The 19,058-nt window shown below is 42.7% G+C and overlaps 1 protein-coding gene across 3 annotated transcripts in view; it reads left to right on the plus strand.

Annotated features, from left to right (window-relative positions):
• Nucleotides 1-19,058, plus strand: part of FANCA (FA complementation group A) — a gene marked incomplete at its 5' end in the record, with an annotated part of 34,572 nt that overhangs the window by 7,996 nt on the left and 7,518 nt on the right. For all 3 annotated transcript variants that reach the window (XM_084294571.1, XM_084294572.1, XM_084294573.1), the window contains 23 exons: nucleotides 1,277-1,343; nucleotides 1,919-2,031; nucleotides 2,998-3,074; nucleotides 3,525-3,666; nucleotides 4,228-4,361; nucleotides 5,366-5,476; nucleotides 5,895-5,990; nucleotides 6,087-6,146; nucleotides 7,205-7,293; nucleotides 7,718-7,778; nucleotides 7,868-7,917; nucleotides 8,998-9,074; nucleotides 10,916-11,020; nucleotides 11,597-11,739; nucleotides 12,210-12,280; nucleotides 13,782-13,881; nucleotides 14,662-14,861; nucleotides 15,295-15,391; nucleotides 15,657-15,833; nucleotides 16,921-16,994; nucleotides 17,475-17,603; nucleotides 18,088-18,154; nucleotides 18,392-18,558. In XM_084294571.1, coding sequence (XP_084150697.1) covers nucleotides 1,277-1,343; nucleotides 1,919-2,031; nucleotides 2,998-3,074; nucleotides 3,525-3,666; nucleotides 4,228-4,361; nucleotides 5,366-5,476; nucleotides 5,895-5,990; nucleotides 6,087-6,146; nucleotides 7,205-7,293; nucleotides 7,718-7,778; nucleotides 7,868-7,917; nucleotides 8,998-9,074; nucleotides 10,916-11,020; nucleotides 11,597-11,739; nucleotides 12,210-12,280; nucleotides 13,782-13,881; nucleotides 14,662-14,861; nucleotides 15,295-15,391; nucleotides 15,657-15,833; nucleotides 16,921-16,994; nucleotides 17,475-17,603; nucleotides 18,088-18,154; nucleotides 18,392-18,558 — 2,407 coding nt within the window. The remainder of the gene's footprint in view (nucleotides 1-1,276; nucleotides 1,344-1,918; nucleotides 2,032-2,997; nucleotides 3,075-3,524; nucleotides 3,667-4,227; nucleotides 4,362-5,365; nucleotides 5,477-5,894; nucleotides 5,991-6,086; nucleotides 6,147-7,204; nucleotides 7,294-7,717; nucleotides 7,779-7,867; nucleotides 7,918-8,997; nucleotides 9,075-10,915; nucleotides 11,021-11,596; nucleotides 11,740-12,209; nucleotides 12,281-13,781; nucleotides 13,882-14,661; nucleotides 14,862-15,294; nucleotides 15,392-15,656; nucleotides 15,834-16,920; nucleotides 16,995-17,474; nucleotides 17,604-18,087; nucleotides 18,155-18,391; nucleotides 18,559-19,058) is intronic.

Genomic DNA, 19,058 nt, shown 5'->3' on the forward strand with positions numbered 1-19,058 from the left:
TCAGGTGACCCTTTAATGGTGTTGGCACTTGAAAAATAACCCTCATAAACACAGGACTGGAGGGATTCTGGGGGGAGCAAAGCAGGTGGCTGGCAGTCAGGCTGGAGTCGGTGCTAACCTGCTCTTCATCCGACCTTCACGTTCACGCAGCCTGCGCTGCCCCTGGCTGCCTTACAGTCTGATCAAAACTATATTGGAAGTTCAGAATTAAGTGTTTTTGTGAGTGTGTGCTTTTGGGTCACCTTTGAGGGGTTTCACTTAGCTTGCCAGCTGCTTTGAAGAACATTAGGGTGTTTTATATCAAATAATTCACAATTAATGGAGACGTTCACAGGAGGAGGACAGGCTGGGAGCGCTGTGCTTCATAGTAATGATCGTGCTAAATTGAACTCCCGTGCCTGAGGATAAGTAGAGTTTATCTCCTTTTCTCTGTTCTCCCCTGCTTAACCTCAAAGTATTCCTCAGCAGGGGAGGAGAACGCTCCTCCCATACACTGTGGGCTGCCTTACAACAGAACTGTCAGGGACGCCTGATTTGCTGCCTCAGTTTGGTAGTTTCCTTTTCAGAGTGCATCCCTGAGATGGTCCTAATGATTAAATCCTAATGAAAACCAAACTTTTTCATGGTTAAAGAGGAGACTTTTGAAGGTAGGATGGAACAAGAATCAAAACCGCTGTTGCTGCAGCCTGTAAAGCAGAGGATCTCTCAGTATGTGGGCTTTGAGTAGGCTGGTCAGGACCATGTGTTGTGCAAGCTGCCAATCCCTGACCTCTACCAGGCATTTTGGGGCAGGCCTCGCTTTTGAAGGAGTGCTGCTAAGCCAATGTAACTGTGAAGTCCCTCTGCTGTCACAAATAAGTGCCTTTCACAGCAGCATGCTCTCTTTGTTGAAGGTGAAGACCACTGTTTCCGGAGGTCTTTAACACAGAGCTTGCTTGTGCAAATCCATCTCCAGACTTTTCTCTAGTGCAGCCTTGCAGTGTTTGCACTCTTAGATGCACTGCACAGTTAGGATTAGATTTGGACATTAAACATTACTTTATGTGCGTTTTTTGATGGCTTAATTATTAGCACATTTTTGGGAGTGCTTTTAAAGTGGTTCAAGGTTGATGTTAATAGTTTCTGAGTCTCTGTGTTACTTCTGAGTAGTTTTTGTAAGAATTTAATGCTGCTGAATGGCACACTTCCCTAATGGGGTCACCTTCTTAGCTGTTTGGGGTCACAGCTCCTTCCATTTGTCTCATTGCACCTTTGTGTTTTTACTTTGGGGTGCCAGGGGTGCTTGATGCTGTTGGTAAAGAGAAGCAGGAGGATGTCTTCACGTTGCAAGCTATGAGGTTCTGGTAAGAAACACAGTTGCTCTGAATAACGTCAGGAGGAGTTTTCTTTAACCACTGTTATGGTTGTTCCTGAAATTGAGTGAATGTTTATTCCCTCCCTCCAGCCCTATTCGTGTTCTGTGTTCTCTCTAATAAAATATTCAGAAGTGAAATTCCAAGTAAAAAGTGTGAGATAGGAAAGGGCATTCTGGCAGTCTCACAACCAATCTTGGAGCACTTTAGCATGTGATGAGTTTCTTCTCTCAAGTTTGCTCACTCTGCTTCTTAGCAGGAGCACCTGGAAGGTGCCTTCAACTCCTCACATTTCCATTTTCAGACCCGTTTTGTCTGACTGCTTTGTACTTGTCAGCCTTCAGTCCTGACCTGTGCAGGGGCATACGTTTGACTCAAGTTTGTAAATCTGGTAGCTTAATAATGTTGAGTAACTGACAGATTTTTAAAAATACATATAAAAAGTTTATGTATCTCAGGCATTTTCATGAGGGTAGGTGTAGAAAAATGAGTCATTCACCCTAATCAGTGCCTGGTTGATCGTATTTCCTGCGCATTGTTTCTGAATATTTCCTTGTCGTTTATAGGCTGAACGTGTTCAATGTGTCAATTTATAGAAGTGCAGTTCATCCGGATTCCTTGCAGCAGTTTTTTAGACACACCCTGACTGAGGTTCTTACCTACAACCCCTTGTTGAAAGGTAGGAGTACACGGGGAGCAGTAAGTGCCTCGAGGGTTTGTTTTTGTGGTGGGTTTGGAGCTCCGTCCCAGTCAGACCTCACTGAAGGGAATCCAGCCTGCAAACCAAGCACAGTGCAACTGCCTGACTCCCTGCTTCTTTCCCTACCTGCATGTTGCCAGAAAAGATGGGAAGTTCATCCGGGTTTTAGAGGGCTGTAGTTCAAGAGAAGCCCTTAGGTGGAAAATCAGGGCCTTGAGATGGAGCTTTAGCCAGTGGCTCATGAGCAGGTACTTGGGTAACATCTCCTAGCAGCCTTTATGGAGCAGACAGGGGAGAACTGTGGCCTCTGGGAGTAGTTTTAGCCAAAGGAGGAGCTGGGTGGGAGAGCTGGTATTGCAGAGAAAGCTTGGGGCTAAAATTATGTGGCCCTATATGTTTCTCTTTAAGTGCCAAACGTAGCCTTTCTCTGCTGGTTAGGTGTCTGATGTTCATTTTGTCTTGGTAGATCAGACATAAGTGCAAGAAGGCTTCCAATCCATGATTGTTAATTGTGTGAAGCTTGATGTTTTTAGGAAGAAATACATTTGGGCTGCAAAATCTCTGGTGAAATATTATCACACTGAGCTATGAGCCAGAGCCGCTCACCTGTAGTGTGGGAGAGCAATGTTGCTGGCTTCCAGCTGAAAGAGATCATTGAGGGAAAAGATGATTCCTTGCTGTTTTTCTCTGTATTATGTTGGCCAATGCATGTGTGATCTCGAGAACAGCTTTGGGATGACAGTGCTGTAGGGAAATGGCACAGTCGTGTTCACACAGCCTGTGTTCCAGAGATGAATAGGAGAGAAAGGATTTCAGCAGGCAGTTTTTAATGTGTGTGGCTGTGAAAGCTAAAGGGAAATCTTGTGTGGTGAATATCTTTGTTTTAGGTCTATCTTAAAATCTATTGCTGAAGTGGTAACTGTTGTTTTATTTTTCTGGGTGTAGTGTCTGATGCCATCCGTATGCAGAGAGAGTGGAGCTTTACAAGGACTTGTTCACTGCTCACTGCCTTGTATCGCAAAGTAGGTCTTCTTGGTTTTACAAAAAGCACATGATTATAATGGGTTTGTATTCGCTGAAATATCTGAAACGGAATTACTTAAATATAAGGCATTACAGTCGCAGAATCTGAGCTAGCTGCCAGAAGCTGCAGGCAGGACAAAGCCTGAAGCACTAAGGGGACGTTTGTTTGTGCAAAGCTCCTAATGAGAACAAAGATATCTGAAGATGTGAATTTTCACTGTTACAGAATATGACGTTGCTTCTGAAAGAGTTGAAGTGTTCCTGTTATTTTAGCCAGTGCTGATTCCAAGCCAGAATAATGTCTGGCAAGCTGATGCATAAGGTGCACACGAGATAGCTTTTTCAAAAGTTACGCAAAAGGCATCTGCATGTTAATCTTCGCAGTGCATTTCACCCTTACAGGTGGCTGCATGCCATAGCTAAAGTGAACTGCTGTCACTCTCTTCCAGCTGTTTGTGGCATTCAGTGCAAAGGAGTCGATCTGCCAGCTACAGCAGGTCCTGGAAACACATGAAGTGAATTGGCAGCATGTCCTGTCCTGTGTTTCCGTGCTGGTGGTCTGTCAGGCTGAGGCTGAGCAGTTGTTCAAAGGTACGTAGGTATTGGCAAGCCTGCAAGATAACACGTGCTTGTTGCTTCTCAGATACTGAACAGAGAAAACATCCTGAATGGTGCAGTAGCAAGTTCCTAACTGCCCTTCAGAGATTTCTGTAGGGGAAAGAGCAGGAGCTCACCCTCTGCATTCAAGTATTCTGTGTCAGCTGCGATGTGAATGCCAGGCCTTGTGTCTGACACTTCTATAATTTAGTGTACAGCTAAGAATGATTACTTGATAATTACCTTTATGATTATTTGGAGTAGTGATTACTGAGGCTTTGTTCTTCTATCTCACCTCAGCTAGCAGACCTTGTTTGATAGGGTTCTTACTGATTGTGTCATTGCTGGACTCCCTCTGATTCTTGCAAGTGGAAATCCTAAAGTATTTGACCACTGAAAGCACATGAAAAATATAGGTGAGGCCCAAAGGTTCTCTAAGCTGCAGTGCATGTCCCTTCAGGACAGAGGTGTTATCAGATATTTGTCTTCATTTACTATAAAGTTGTAGCACAATTGTCAAGAGCAAAGTTTGAGGTTACTGTTTTATGTTTCTAGATCTACTGAGCCATCTCCTGATAAAGGCTTTTGAGAACTATGATATGGAAAATATGATCACTGCATTCCTGATAGCTCGTCAGGCTGCCCTCGAGGGCCCTGCTGTGTTCATGCCGTACTCTGAATGGTTTAAGGTAAGACTAAATGAGGCCTGAGTGGTAATCTTTGTTTTAAGTATGTGAGAAACCTGCACTTAAAGAAGGTTTTGCTGCACAGAAAAAAACAACTAGTTCCAGACAAGATAACCAGGGATCTAACAACAAAACAAGGAAAACAACACAAAGGAATAAGTGATTATATTGGTATTAGGAAAAATATTTATTACAGCCTTTGTGTCTGCAAAGAATATATTTATTTGGCTTTCTCTGGTCTTCCCTTCTTTCATCTTCCAAGTCCATCTTGCCTCCTCTAGTTATTTGTCAGGAACGCAGACACGTAATTCCTATTCTAATCATATTCTTGGATGTCTCTCAGTATCTTGATAACCAGCAGTGTTGTGATTGCGTAAGTCGTGGGTTATTGCACATGAAGCATTCCTGTTTCCTGGATGTTTGCGTGCAGCTGTAATTGATGTGTTTGACCTTATAGATAATTGCTAATTAGCTTTTAGTTGTAAACATGTAGGTATTTAAGGTATGCAAATCTCTGCATAACTTAAACCTCTAAATTCCTTCGTATGAGTTTGCAAATCTAAGCTCAGCCTTTGCTGATAAAGTGTTTAGGATGTATCAAAGGTAAACTAGTTCTATTTTGTAGTGTCTGACTGGCTTATTTTTCTTAGAGTGCCCAGATAAACTTTTAGAAATGTGTTGCCTCGATCAACCTCAATCCTTTGGTTCATTTTTTTTTTTTTTTGCCTTGTTTAACCCCCCCCCTGACGATTTCCATGGTAGCGCATCAGAAGGAATTTTGCATGTGACATGGCAGGCTGTCTGGAAACTGGAAAAAGAAACTCAAAGAAACTTGTGTGGAGACTTCTAAGAACTTCCTCTGGAGACTTTTCTCCAGGAGGATACTCTTGACGCAAAGCAGATGTCTGCAAGAGATGCCTGGGGTTTGCGTGCTGACTTTTAGTGCAGTGCTGGGATGCTGATTTTCTCCACACTGAAAGGCTGAACTGTTAAATTTTCTATTTCAGGCTTCCTTTGGGAGTGCTGGTGGTCAACACGGGAGCAGTAAGAAAGCTCTGGTCTTTCTCTTTGAGTTCTTGTCAGAGCTGGTGCCCTTTGAAGTAGCCCCGTACTTGAAGGTGGGAAGCTGCTGGTAGAGGCAGTTTTTAGACTGCTCCAGAACTGTTCTGAAATAAACACATTTTTGCCCTGTGCCTTTGAGCATATTATTAGTGTTGTTACAGTAATTGCATTACTTCTGATATAGTGCTCAAAACCTTTTCTCCCTGAAATAAACAAGAACAAGATTCTTTTATTTCCTTGACAAGAAGGAGAATTCCTTCCGTGGAGTTATGTTGAAGCACTTCAGTGATTTAGTCTGTTTGTTGTTGTTGGGGAAAATTAGCATGTCAGTTACCATGAAACTGGCTTTTCTTAAAAGAAGCAGTTATGTCTTCTTGGGGGAGTATTGTAGGTAATTGAGTGTAAAAGTAAACCAGAATTTTATAGTCATCTCCTGTAAAAATGGTAAAGCATGTTCTGAATTTTACATTTCAGGTCCATATAATGTACCCGCCTTTTGTGCCATCAAAACATCGATCTATTCTCTTGGAGTATATCACTCTGGCTAAAACCAGACTGGCTGACCTCAAGGTTAGTAAAAATTGTCCCTTTAGAAAAGACATCTTTCTGGATCTGTCAAATTTAACCGTGTTGTGACAACGTCCATCTTTATGTATCACCACACAGGTTGCTATAGAAGATATGGGGCTCTATGAAGACTTGTCTTCCACGGATGAAGCCGTGCAGGTACTGGTCATCCATCCAACAGTTCTCTCATCAATTTTGCTCTTTTTCCTGTGGAGGCTTAGGTTAGCCCCATCTGCTATTCCTACCAAGCTTGAGCGTGCTGCCAAATCTAATTCCTGTCCTAAAGTTGGACAAGAGGTCATAAATATGGAAACTTGCCCCAGATTAGACCTGCACAGAGGACAAACAGAGCCTACTGAGTATTTCTGGAGACAGGCTGCAGAGGAGCTCAATGATTAGCCAGCCAGCTACTAGCCAAGCAGCACCTATGTTAAGCCACCCAGGTAGCAACGTGCTGTTTGAAGCCAGTAAAGTGTCAGCTCCCTCTAGCCCATCCTGCACTGTGGGATGTAGAAAATAATGGACGATTCCGTTGGTGGGAATTTAAGGGACAAAAGGCTATCTAAATGGTGTTGTATGGTGTGGGGAAATGAGGTTGTTGAGATGGGGAGAGGCAGAAGACAGCTTTGCAGGAATTGGCTCTGCATTATCTCTGCTGATAGACTGACTGGTCTGTTTGGTAGGTAAGAAATTGGCACAGGTTGCTGCAGTCTTAAGATGTCTCACGGCTCAAACACGAGAAACCTGTGGCAGCATTCCTGCTGCCTGGAGTGTAGTTCTGGTAGTGCGGGCTGGATGTGAAGATTATGGGCCTTAATTCCAAGTGTATGAAGTAATACAGAATAACAATAAAACAAATTCAGAACAGAAAAGATACCGTCCCCATGAGGGCTTACTGAATAAACGATGATGTTAAACAGGAATATCTGCTGCAGTCAGTGTAGGAGTCGGGTACAGAACTACACGGACCTTTGGGCTGACCCAGAGGAGCTGTTACACGTAACAACCTTCCCAAGACAGGCTGATGCTTCGGGTCTGGGTTTCTCTATCCTGCAGTTTTACTCTGCTTATCAGGTAGTTCTCGTTATTCAATTGCATTTGTTCAGTCGCTTTGCAGCACAGACAGCTATTACTAACCCTGAATGAACAAGCAGGGAAGATTGCTGTCATCCTTGATTTCTCACAATATTTTTCTCCCATTGTTGCTTATGAGCCAGCCCCAGGGCCAGGCGCTTCGTGACGTTGAAAAAGCCCTTCAGATATTTGAAAATACAAGGAAGATCCCAACATCTGTGATAGAAGCCAGGTACTGTGTGCTTCTCAATTCTTCTTGCTTTTAACTTTTAATAATAATGGAGGAAAAAAAAAAAAGCCAAGTCCAAATCAAAATAACAAAACAAGAAAATTTGAGGAAGTCGGCAAAGGAGGATTTAGGAAATTCTTCCCATGTTACTCACTTCCTCCGTAGTCATCTAAACTGAGGCTATTTCTGCAGAGTATAAATAAGATTATGCACACCTGCAAGAGAAGTCCACAATTACTATAATACTATAATTAAATAAATAAATGAATAATTATTAGCTAATCTGAACTTGATTTGTGTGTGGTTATTCATGGCACCTTGAATATTTTTTTATTTGCAGAAACCAGATTAATTTTTGAGGTAATGCAATGGCACGTTACAGCTCTGGTGTTGTTAATATTTTGCTATCTTTTATTTTGTTTCTCAGTATTTTCAGGCGACCATATTACATTTCCTGGTTCCTTCCCGCTTTGCTCAGGCCACGTGTGGTTAGTACTTTTTTTTTTTGACCTTTCCACCTAGAAGTGTGTTTGTAGAGAGGTGATTTGCACCTAACCTGCCTGTTTTTCTCTTGCAGCTCCCTAAAGCCCCGGATGTGTGCATGGCTTTTATAGATTCTTTAAAAAGGTATGGAGGCTCCTCAGTGTTGTTTTGTGGACTTTGTCTTCATAACGTTTGGCTTTCTATTAGATTACCAGAAGCTTTGACACCTTGTTTACGGAATGCTGCCTGTTGGCTAACCCTTTTGGCAGGGCTTCATGGCCAGACTCATTTGTGGCTTGCAGGTTGTGGATGCAGTAGCTTATCTGTATGGGTGAATGTCTTCAGTTCTGTAATTAGTCCAATATCCATGGATAAAACTATTATCTAGAAGGAGTCCCGTGTAGCCATCTGACTGCAGGCCAGATAAATTTTCATGCAAACTTTGGAGGAGGATGCTGAATGCAAAATTCCAACAGGAAGATGAGCCCCACTGTATAAAGCTCCCCCCAGTATGGGTGAGGATATGGGAGAAGGGGAAGATGGAAATTACATATAAATGTGTTGTAATGCTTCTTGAGCTGTTCTTAAGGGACAACAGGGTAACGTTTCAGGAACTTGCAGCCCCTCTCAGAACTCAGGCTTGTCCTGTATGCATGTTTAAAAGTGCTTTTCTGCCTTGCAGAAACAGCTTTAGTTTACATCCAGTAATTCCTCTGTAACCTGCAGAAAAAATGCTCAACGCTGCCTTTTACGAATGAGACATTCAATCCTGCCCTGTAATTCCAGTCTGACAAAAAAAAATCTTAAACAAACAAACAAACAAAAGTTTTAAGAGAAGCTGCTACATTATTCTTCCTTACCAGCAAGTGTTGGAGGTCAAACTTCGATCTCTTTCGCATTAGCATTTTAGGTGTGTAAATACTTGTGATCACATAGGAATCTAAGTCATGTGACTTAGATATCTTACATATGAAACAGGTATTAATGCATGTGTATACCATGTGTAGTGTGTGTTACACTTCTATGATGCTTGCTATGAAAGCCTTGGATATAAATTTCTGGCCCTTTTTATTTATTATAAAAAAAAATAATTCAGATGTTCTGTATGCTTTGGAGCCTCTGTAATTACTTTTCATAGCATAGCTGTTCTTTATACTTAGATGTAATGAAGATGAAGTTTGAATATGCTGATTTGGTATACTAAATGTCTTTTTTTTACTATAGAGCTGATAAAATACCCTCAAACTTGTACTCGACGTACATACAGGCCTGTTGTGCGATGAAAGAGAAAATGTTACAAGGTAAAACAATTTTACTTCCAGATGAGTTTGAAGAAATGTTAATGTTTCCATTGATGCTCTCATAAAGTGAAAAACTCAGAAAGTTACAGCTGATTAGGTCTTTAATCTGTATGGAAATGATATGTATATGTATGTGTAGGTTCTTTATGTCTTCTTGAGGTATTAAATAGTTACTGCCATAATTATTTTCTCCGCCTTTCCTGCCTGAGTGGGATTTCTGCAGTCCGTGTGGAGCTGTGCAGTGCTGAGGCTGCAGATGAGGCCTGAGCTAGCTGATTTAAATCTAGCTCCAGTACATCGGCATGAATCAGCGTTTGCAGTGAGTGCTTGTCAGCCCCAGCTAGCCTGGGGTGTGAACCTGCTGTGTCCATCCCTCGTGTAATGGCACTGGAGCTGTCTGAACTCACCCTCGTGCCTTTTTAAGAACAGATGACTGTGCGTGGCTGAGAGCTGGGGGGACAGGAGGGGCTAGGAAGGAAGCCAGCAACAAAGGGATCTTGGTTCGTAGTTTACATGTCTGTGGGCGGGAGGGACCCCACCGTTTTCAGATGCCATCCCTGCAGCCCCATTAGCAGCACAACGGGTATGAAATAGTTATTTAATGAACAATCCTATCTCTTTCAGCAAGTGGGTTTAATCAAATCCTTGCAGCTTAAAATGGGCAACGTCCTCAGTGCAGGTTTGTACAAAATGAAAGGTCAGGCTGGCGAACAGGGGCTGTTCCCGCAGCACGGTGGCAGTAAATACACCCCTACAGGGGTGTGTCTGCAATGGGCTCCTAGTCAGGGCACTCTGGACGTTTGAAGCTTTCTGAGGATGCTGTGGCTGGGAAGAGCTGTGACCGAAGCATGGACTGCAGCAGCCTGGCTGCAGAGGTTGTCCTGGCAACCGGCAGAAGTGAAGAATCCCTTCATGGGATCAGCAGCATCCTGCTGGGCAGCCAGAGCTCTGCAGGAGTCTCTGAATTGCCAGTGACCTCTAGTGGCACAGCCTGATCGTGTCCCCTGCATCCTGACCAGCCTCTTCCATGTCCCCTGCTGTCCCCTGTGTCCTGATCCATCCCTGGGGTTTTGGCACAGGATTTAGGGCAGGATTGAGTTCTGGTCAGCTCTAAACCTGCCCTGTTCGTTAGTGCTCATTCTCTCATATAAGAGTGACTCAGCGTTCATTGTTGCTTTACAATGCGTTTATAACAATTATAAATTTTAACCTTGTCATTTACTTCTCTTGTTCATGGTTGAGCTATTTCTGGCCCATGGACGAGACGCAGTTCCTGTCTAACCAACTGCACTGGGTGGTTTTTGGGGCTGTGCTGTGGCGGCTTCTTGTTGGTGGCACTCCTTTTCTAGTGGTAAAAGGAATTTCCTTTCATTTCTTTCAAACAAAATAAAGCAAGATGTAACATCTGAAGATGGTGTCGGGCTTGAGGAGAAGCTGATGACATAGTATATTTGCATTGCAGTGTTTCGGTATTTTCAGATTCTGCTTCCAGTCTTTGGAAGACAACAAATGTTTCCGTGTGGGGCAGAGAGCTGAAGCAAGTAGGAAAGAAACTCAGAAAAGAGACTTTTTTTTTTGCATTTGTCTCTAAAAACTGAATTCTGTTCTGAAACGAGGCATAAACTGATAAACGATTAATCAAGTAACATATTTGGAATGTAAAAAACCAAAGCTGTGCATGTGAAGGGTTGATGCTTTGGGGATCTGTGACAGTTTATAGAGAAGCATATAAATACTGCTTTTGCAGCAAGTGTGTGCAAAGGCTGTTGAATACATTTTATAAACTGATGTAATGCACAGAGGTAAGAATAACGTGTTGCATTGCTCTTTTATATGTCTAGATGAATCAAAAGTGGAGACCAGCCATTCCAAAGAGCCTATTGAGCAGCTGAAGGCTGAACTGGCTGAACTAAGGGTGCTGATTGTGGACCAGGCTAAACATGAAGGTATGGAGGAAGGCAAGTTATAATTACCCATAACTGGCTGCTACAAAAGCTACATTAATAAAATGTGGCTAATGGTAGCCCAAGCAATGGCAGTAGTGACTTGCCTCTGGTACCTGAAGAGTGCAGCCCTCTCAGATCTGTATCCTTCCAGCTATGAAGACATTTTTTTTCATGTCTAACATAACTCCTGTGCTTGAGTTGGGAACTTCAGGTCTGCAGCTTTGTGATGATTGCCATCACACGCATCTTTGCCAAGATTGGCAGCTTCGTTCCTGGGACTTGCCTGGTGGCCTGAACCCCTGCCTTTCAAAGGCTTTTCCTTTTTGGTGTGAGAAATGGTTCTTGATGTGTGTTCATAATAGTACTGCGAGGAAAAAATAATGTTGTCTTCTAAAATGAGGATGATGATCACTGTTCCAGCTGACCTTTTTTGTTCATTAAAGGTTTTTATTGTGTAATTTGGGTTCTGATCAATTTGAGTATATATTTCACTTGTTCTTCTTCCTGTTACATGGAGTTGTAGATCTTTCATGCCTTCTGTCCTGACTCTCATCTTCTCCTGTTCCTTCGTTGCAGATGTGCCAGCACAGATTGCCTTGATTTCTGACAGACTCTCAAGTGTCTTGGGTCACAGCGGTGATGAGAACGATACTGCTGCTTTGAATTCTCGAATCCAAGTTAATGTTTTTGACCCCAAGCTGGAACCCTGCCATCAGAGTGTGAGTGCCATCTGTCTTGGGATGAGAAATAGGTAGGGCTGGGTAGGTAAAAAGGCAGCTGGATTGTACGTGAGACAGGTTGCTTTATCTGTGGCTACCAGGAAATACACTTCTCCCTTTGTCTGCTTTGTAGTGCCCTGCACAGACTCTACCCGTGTTTTAACCTCCTTGAAGTTGTTGGATGTCTGGTGGAGAGATCTAGAGATAGAATCTAATAGAGCAATCCTGTGATGAGCTAGGCTTTCCTCACCAGACTTGCCTAGATATTCGTTGTATGTTGAGATTATTCCTGGGCTGTTATGGGCTTAACTTTCTATCTCTTATTAGCGCCAGTGGTTCTGTAAAACTTATGTCATTTACAGATTTGTCTCCTTTGTTTTAACGTTGGAAAACATAAAGAGTGCAGAGCACAAAGCTAGATCTAGGTATCCAGCCCAACAAGGAGGAAATAGCAATGTCTCTTGTTCCAGGTTGTTGATCTTCTGCTGACATCTTTCTGCCAAAACCTAATTGCTGCTTCCTACTTCAACCCTCCTGACAGGTAAGATGGAAGTAAAAGAGCAGGGAAATGAAAACTAGCTAATACACTGTAATTCCAACATTTGTCTAGGGGCCAGAGGGACTTCTGGTTGTTCATACCTACTGTGCCAGACTGGGAGTAGCAGGCTGCTTTATTCTGAGTTTCTGTAATCTAAGAACTAATGCGCTTTGATGTGTAAGTGTAAATAAAACCTACTTCTCCTTTTTTGTACTGATCTCTTCAGAAAAAAGGTGGCACTTGGCTCTGCTTTGTTCTCTGTGACAGTGCATTAAAAACTTGCTGCAAATACTACGTGCTTAGGTTGGTGCTTTGAGCTCAGTGGTGAGGGATGGGGAATGAAGCAAACTTTTGTTCCTTTTGTCTGGTAATTACTTGCTGGCTGACACTAAAGATCAGAAGGAAAATGCTTGTGTTCTGACAGGGTTCATGGGGGTGTCTTTTTGGCACACTCAGTGATTTTGCAGATCCAGGCACCTCACTCTTTATCCCTGATGCCGTATGTAATACAAAATGAGTGAGACATAAGTGCTGTGGGCACAGGAAGAGCAGCCTGATACACCTTCTCTCCACCTTCCTTCTCCCCTTCCCCCTGCAAGTGGCTCAGTTTGATTCTGGCCTAAATGAGCTACACATGGAGGGAAAAGCAGCAGCTTTCACTGAGAGCCTTCTTTGGAAGGACTCTATTAATGCTGTCTCCTTCATGATGTGACAGAAGTCTGTCAATGTTAACATGTCAGTGGAAATTGCTTTGTTGGAAAACACCGGTGTACTGACAAACTGCTTGTGATCCCAGCTGCTGACGGTGCTGAGCTGGGTGGCTGCTTCTCTGGAGCACAGAACGCTTCGGCAACCACTGCATCTTCACCTCTCTGCTGGTTTGCCCTGGTGACACAGGAGTGTGGGTGAATCTGCTTTGAGAACCCACATGAAAAGGAACAATGATGAACGAGAGCATTCCAGGAAGTTATTTCTAAACCCAACCCCCCATCCAATATCCTCTGAAGATGGTTTGTGTTCTGTCAGCTAAGTGGGAATGCTCCATAAGAAAGCCCTTCCCTTCCTCTGTTTTTTAACAGGGACCTTGTCATATTGCTTCTTTTCTACACTTGCTTTGTTTTACGTTCCTGTTTATTACTCTGTCTCTGCTCACATTGTGCTCTCTGTCTGAAAAAGCAGTCTTTGCCCCAGGCGCAGTTTCCTCCTCTCCTTGATGTCATTTCAGAACTCTTCTTTGACTATATAGTCAGTTATTTGATGCAGGGCACTGGTGGAGTTTGTGCCTTTATAGAGGTCCTCAGTTCAGATGCTCTAAAAATGATACTTTCTTTGAGCCTATAAATGGAATTATTATCTTGTATTTATCGACAAGTATGGCTCAGGCTCGTTGTGTCTAACCATTAATAAAAAAAAAAAAAAAAAAAGGGAAGGAAAAAAACCTCTTACTATATTGGTGATAAAAGAAAAACAGTAAAATGAGCGTGTGGTTTTTACCTTTCTACAGGCAGGGCCCATGTCTCTCCTTGTTTGTGAAGATGATATGTGGACACAGGAGGCTCATACCTGCCCTTCTGGGCAGGCTCTGTCAGCTTATTTATTATCAGGTTAGTTTTCCAAGCAAGAATCCTATGGTTGTAGTGTGCTAAAGGCTAGCGTGGCTGCATTTCCTGAGCTGTGAGGCATGTACCTGTCTTGACTGCATTGTGGAGGGACTTCACTGGTTTTTAGGCTTCCAAAATTTCTCATTTCAGAAGAGTAGTCTGGACTTGATCTTAGGAACGTGAGCTAAATGTTTTCCTGCGGAACTGCTGCTGTAGTAGGTTAATTCTTTGGGATGTATTTTAAGACAAGCTGAAATAAACCAGGCTAAGAATGGATCCAAAAGAAAAATAGTGGGATGCTTAATTCCCAAACTTCCATATCGAATATTTCACTAGTAACGCCTTTTAAAAATAAAAGTAAGGCCTCCAAATCTGAGTTGCAGCAGTGCGTGGCTTTCTTTTAAATAACTGTTGATTTTATTTTCCTTTACTCAGTGATACTGAAGGTGAAAAATGAAAAGTCTGATAGACCAGATTAGCTGTCATGGAAGCTAAAAAGTCTTGAGGGATTCAAATTCTGCTGGGCTGAAATTAGAGCTAGTTGCTCCAGGTTATTCTGTTACAGAAATGTACAAATTTAGCTGCAGCTTGACAAAAGGAAGGAAGAACATGCTTAATTTAACTGGTGCCTCTTGTCTGCTGAATTGGTATCATTGTACTGAATTGCTCAATGGGCAGATGCAGTGTTCTGCTACTTGATTAATTCTGAGATTTTTCTGCAATTGGCTGTTTTGTTACAAGTGAAATTCATCTATTTCTCCAATTCCTTTGTCTGTCTTGCAGGGTCCTTCCCTGAATGATGCTCATATTTTAGGACTAGCTGCTTTTGTGATCCATTTAAGTGAATGCAGATCTTTAATTCCTGAAGTGGAAGCTGATTTGGGGATTTCTCAGCCTGTTGCTGAAAAGGTCCTTTCCGTTTCTGAGTACTGGAGCTGCTTGCTGGTGTGCAGGACGAAAGAGTCATTCTCCTTCTGCACGAGGTGAGGTTGTACATCCCCCACGTGCTTGCTTCCCTGGGCAGTGGCTTAGGTTTGGCACAGGAGGGGTGCTGGGGAAGCTCCCTTGTTCTTGTGGAGGATTTCCAGGGCATGTAGGTGCTGCATAGAGGCGCTACACAGAGAAACAGACCGATGGCAAACCTGCGTGAAATAGCATCCCGATGACTGTTGCTTGCAGGAGAAAGGACTGACTGGGTGCTCTTGAAAGTTCTGGTTTATTCGCTGGTGATTCATGCCATTAATATACTTGGTTTTGGGAGCACAGAAATAGAAATGACCCTAAAAGCGAATGGGTTTTGAACGTGTTGGTTAAAACTATTTTTAAAACTTAGTCTTTGCTTTGACTTTGAACTTTTGTGAATGGGAAAAGAGATGACTGAACCAGCCAGATAACTGAATTCTCTCTCTTGATCAGGTTTTGCACTGCAGCCATATCTTATCTGATGTGCAAGTTTCCGTCCTTTTCTCGTGATGATTTATGTGCCTTGGTTCCTCCTAGCCTTGTTAAAAAGGTAAAAGGAATATATGTTTTGCTATTGCTCCTGAGAAAAATCAGTCTCAGTTCAACTTCCTGCTGCAGACTCTCGTGGAACTATAACTTGTACAAAGAAAGCTACATAAAAATGCCTCTTGGCACCCTACTACCTTACCATTTGGTGTATTTGCTTGTTTGGCAGCTTCACACAAACAGAGGTTGCAATTATTTTTTAATTTTCATTTATTTATTTATTTATTTATTTTGTGGAAAAGTGCAGAATTTTTATGCCTTTGTTTCAGTTGCAGTACATTGTACCACGGTTAAGCTTGGAAGCTCGGGGAATCACTTGTGAGGAAGGTAAAGCTGACCTAAGCTGGAGTTCCCTGTCGTGTCCCTCTCTAAACTACAGAAGAGCCAGCCTCTGTTTGTGGAAGCAAGCACGGTTTCAAGAGCTCCTGAAGGAAAAAGCATTCCAGGTAAGAATATTTCCCATGCCTTAAGTTCATGCTGGGATTCTCATTTTTCAGATCTGCCCTTTACAATTTCCTTTTTGCTGATACAAGCTTTGTGTAAAAAATCTGATACCTGAAAAGTTGACATGACAATGGGAAGAGGTGATGTGTGCTACGTCATGCACTCGGAGTTATCTGTAGATTTTGATGGTGATGATGAAAAGGCAGAAATAGATAACCTGGGGTGAAGAATCTGTGTCCTGTTTATGGCAAAACTTGGAACCTTGGCACGATACAGTATATCAACAAGAAAATTATCAGGAACTGTAGAGAAAAAGCCTGTCCCTCACCTCAGCTTCCCACTGCGTGCAGACTACAAATTGATGATGACTCAAGGCACTGAAAATACTTTCTAGCTTTTTTGATGCTTTGTCTAAATGTCAGTGTTCTCCTTGCGTATCTTGGATTGTTTGGCTCTGCCTTGCTATGAAGCATGTTAGCATATCAGATATTCTCTTTATACCATCCTCGCAATATATCTGATTTGACAGGATTGCTTTTTTTAACCAGTTCATACAAAAACTAGTGTGTCTTTGTGCAGAGGAGTTTGCCATATTATTAGAATGATTCCATGTGCTTTGCTAGCACGAGTCTAAAAAGTATGAGTCTAAAATACCTTTGCACTCTAACCTTTCTCTGATATTTACACCAGCCTGCCTGTGCTGCTTTATTCATTTTAGAGTGTTTCTGATAACCTGTGTTCATTCTAGTATCTACACTTTAAGAACATGGGCATTTTGGGGAATGCCAAAAGGGTGTGTTTGTGAACGAGATGCTCTATACACTTGCTTTCAGTAAATTTCTAGATTCCTGTAGGTTTTTAGTCTAGATTTCTTGCAAGGGAAATGGTACTGTAACTTCCTTGGCTTGATGCCTCCGGTTTAATATCTCAATCTGCACTGGGTTGTGTCTGGATGTGGGTGAGGGTAGGTTTTATTTTATTTTGGAAAGAAGGCAGCTCTTCTGTACAAGTTATTTACCTTGCTGATCTGCTCTCTTATCTAAATTGTGTTTTTGTGTATTTTTGTGTTTTATTTTTTTCCCCTCCCAGTTATCTTTCAGAGAATGGCTGCTCTTGGAACTAGAAGTGTACCCTGAAGAGGATATTCTTTCTGCTTCAGAAAGGTAAGTGCAGGGACATTTTAATCCCAGATTCTAGTGGGACTAGTTCAAGAGCCTTTCCCACTCAGATTAGGAAAAAAGCCTTGAAGACCAGGAGGTTAACAACAAAGGTAAATAAGAAAGCTGCTGTGGGACACACATGCCTGTCGTCCACTACAGGCTAAAGCAATGAATTGCAAAGTTCAGGCAATACTGGAGTGAGCTGTGTGTTCTACCTTGAGGAAGTTCACCAAGATGACCTCTGGCCTGCATATGCAGTCCTTCCACGTGACTTTTCATAAAACCTCCCCGTTTCCAGAAGCAAGAGAGCTGACATCTGGACATGTGGTGTCTGGTGGATGGCTTTACCTATATTGGCACTTTCTTGCCTACTTGTGTCTGTCACTCCACGTGACTTGGTGCCTGAACTTCCTTTTATAGTAAGGTAAAGGAAATCTATCACAGCAATGTAATGGTTCCCTATCTTCTCTTTCACTACTGCAGACAGGATTTCCATTATTGGGCTATCTATCAGTGGTATCTTCCGGCACCTTCTGCTTCTGGTGGCTGTGATGGAGACCTGGAAAAGGCGTGTGGCATTATTATCAACACCATTCTGGATTTCTCACAGAGGTATTCCCTTCATGACTTGCTTGTCTGCAGAAGCAATAGTTCTACTAATGACCATGAAGCTAGGTGAATTTGTCTTACATGGGGCTATGTTTTCCTGAGTGGAAGTGATTCCCTTCTCGCAGGTCTGGCTGCATGTGAAAGCTGGGAGGTTTCTCTGCATGATTCACTGGTCTTTGCTTCTTGCTTTGGGGGACAGAGGTTAAGGGCTGAAGTCACGGATGGTTCCTGCTTTGTCTGGCTTTACGTCAAATTTGTATTCAAATTTGTTTGGCCAGACAAACATCAATGCCATTGAGGAAGTGGCTGAAGCTGGAAAATGAGGAGGTGCAGGGCTGAAGGAGAGTTACATCTACAGTTTATTTAGGAAATGTTGATAGTAGATGTGTATGCTCATGTGAAGCCATTTGTTGCTTTTTTTTTTTCTTTGAATTATGTTCCCTTTCTGGCCTAAAAGGGATAGTCACCTGGTATGTCTCTATTTCAGGTTGGACCTGGGTAGCTATGGCCAGTTGAAGATGTCAGTCAATCCTGATATTCTTTGCAAGTTGCAGGTGATTACAGATTTTAATGCATATCTGTGTGTTCAATCCTTGAATTTGTTCAGGCAAAGATTTTTCCTAGAATGTCAGTGTAAGTAAGGCTGATACTCAGTTCTCAGATGTGGGCAGTGGTGTGGAAACAGACAGATATTGAGCTCTTTGAATTACTTGGGAGAATCATAGGGGTTTGAGTGCAAACTAACACGTAGCCCTGATAAACACTGTTTTTTCCTGCCCCACCTTGTTTAGGAGCTGGTACTTGAGCTGGGCTGCAGGCGAAAGTCGCTTTCTGGCTGTTTGGATGCCAAGAGCCACTTCCTGTTTAAGATTCTTCAGGAAAGATTGAAAGACAGAAAGCACGACTCTGCTTTGGGTGAGCAGTTGTGGAGGCAGCAGGAGCTGCTGTTGCACAGAAGGTAAATGCTGACGTGAACGGCTGGGAATACCCTGACCAGATGTGCTGTTCACGTTGTGTGCTTGTGCAGTCAGGTAGCCTCCCCTCAGATCCCACTGCAAGTGAAAATGACACCGAGTCCTGGCAGCAGCTGTGCAAGGGGTGTTTATTCTGTAGCACCCACATAGTTTTAATGGGTTTGTGTGCCATCGTGGGCTAAATGTTGCCCCTGTCAGTAGACTGGATTTCAAAGACCACACATCTTCCTGGACTCTGTTTACAGCCAGCAGCACTGTTAATGCCATCACTTGCATTAACCCTCATTAAATTACTTGCTGCTGTAACTTAGGAGTGCGTTTCCACTTTTGATCCATTGATAATATCTTTGAAAGCGGTCAACATATCTCATTGAAATGCAGGTTTCTTTCTGGACAACAGGAAAAATTCCTGGTACAGTTCCTGTCAACATGTTTGAGCTCTGTCATGCCTGACATACTCACAAACTCTCCTGAATATCAAAGT

The sequence above is a fragment of the Netta rufina genome, assembly GCF_964035555.1.
Source record: "Netta rufina genome assembly, chromosome: 13".
In the NCBI taxonomy this organism is placed as follows: domain Eukaryota; kingdom Metazoa; phylum Chordata; class Aves; order Anseriformes; family Anatidae; genus Netta; species Netta rufina.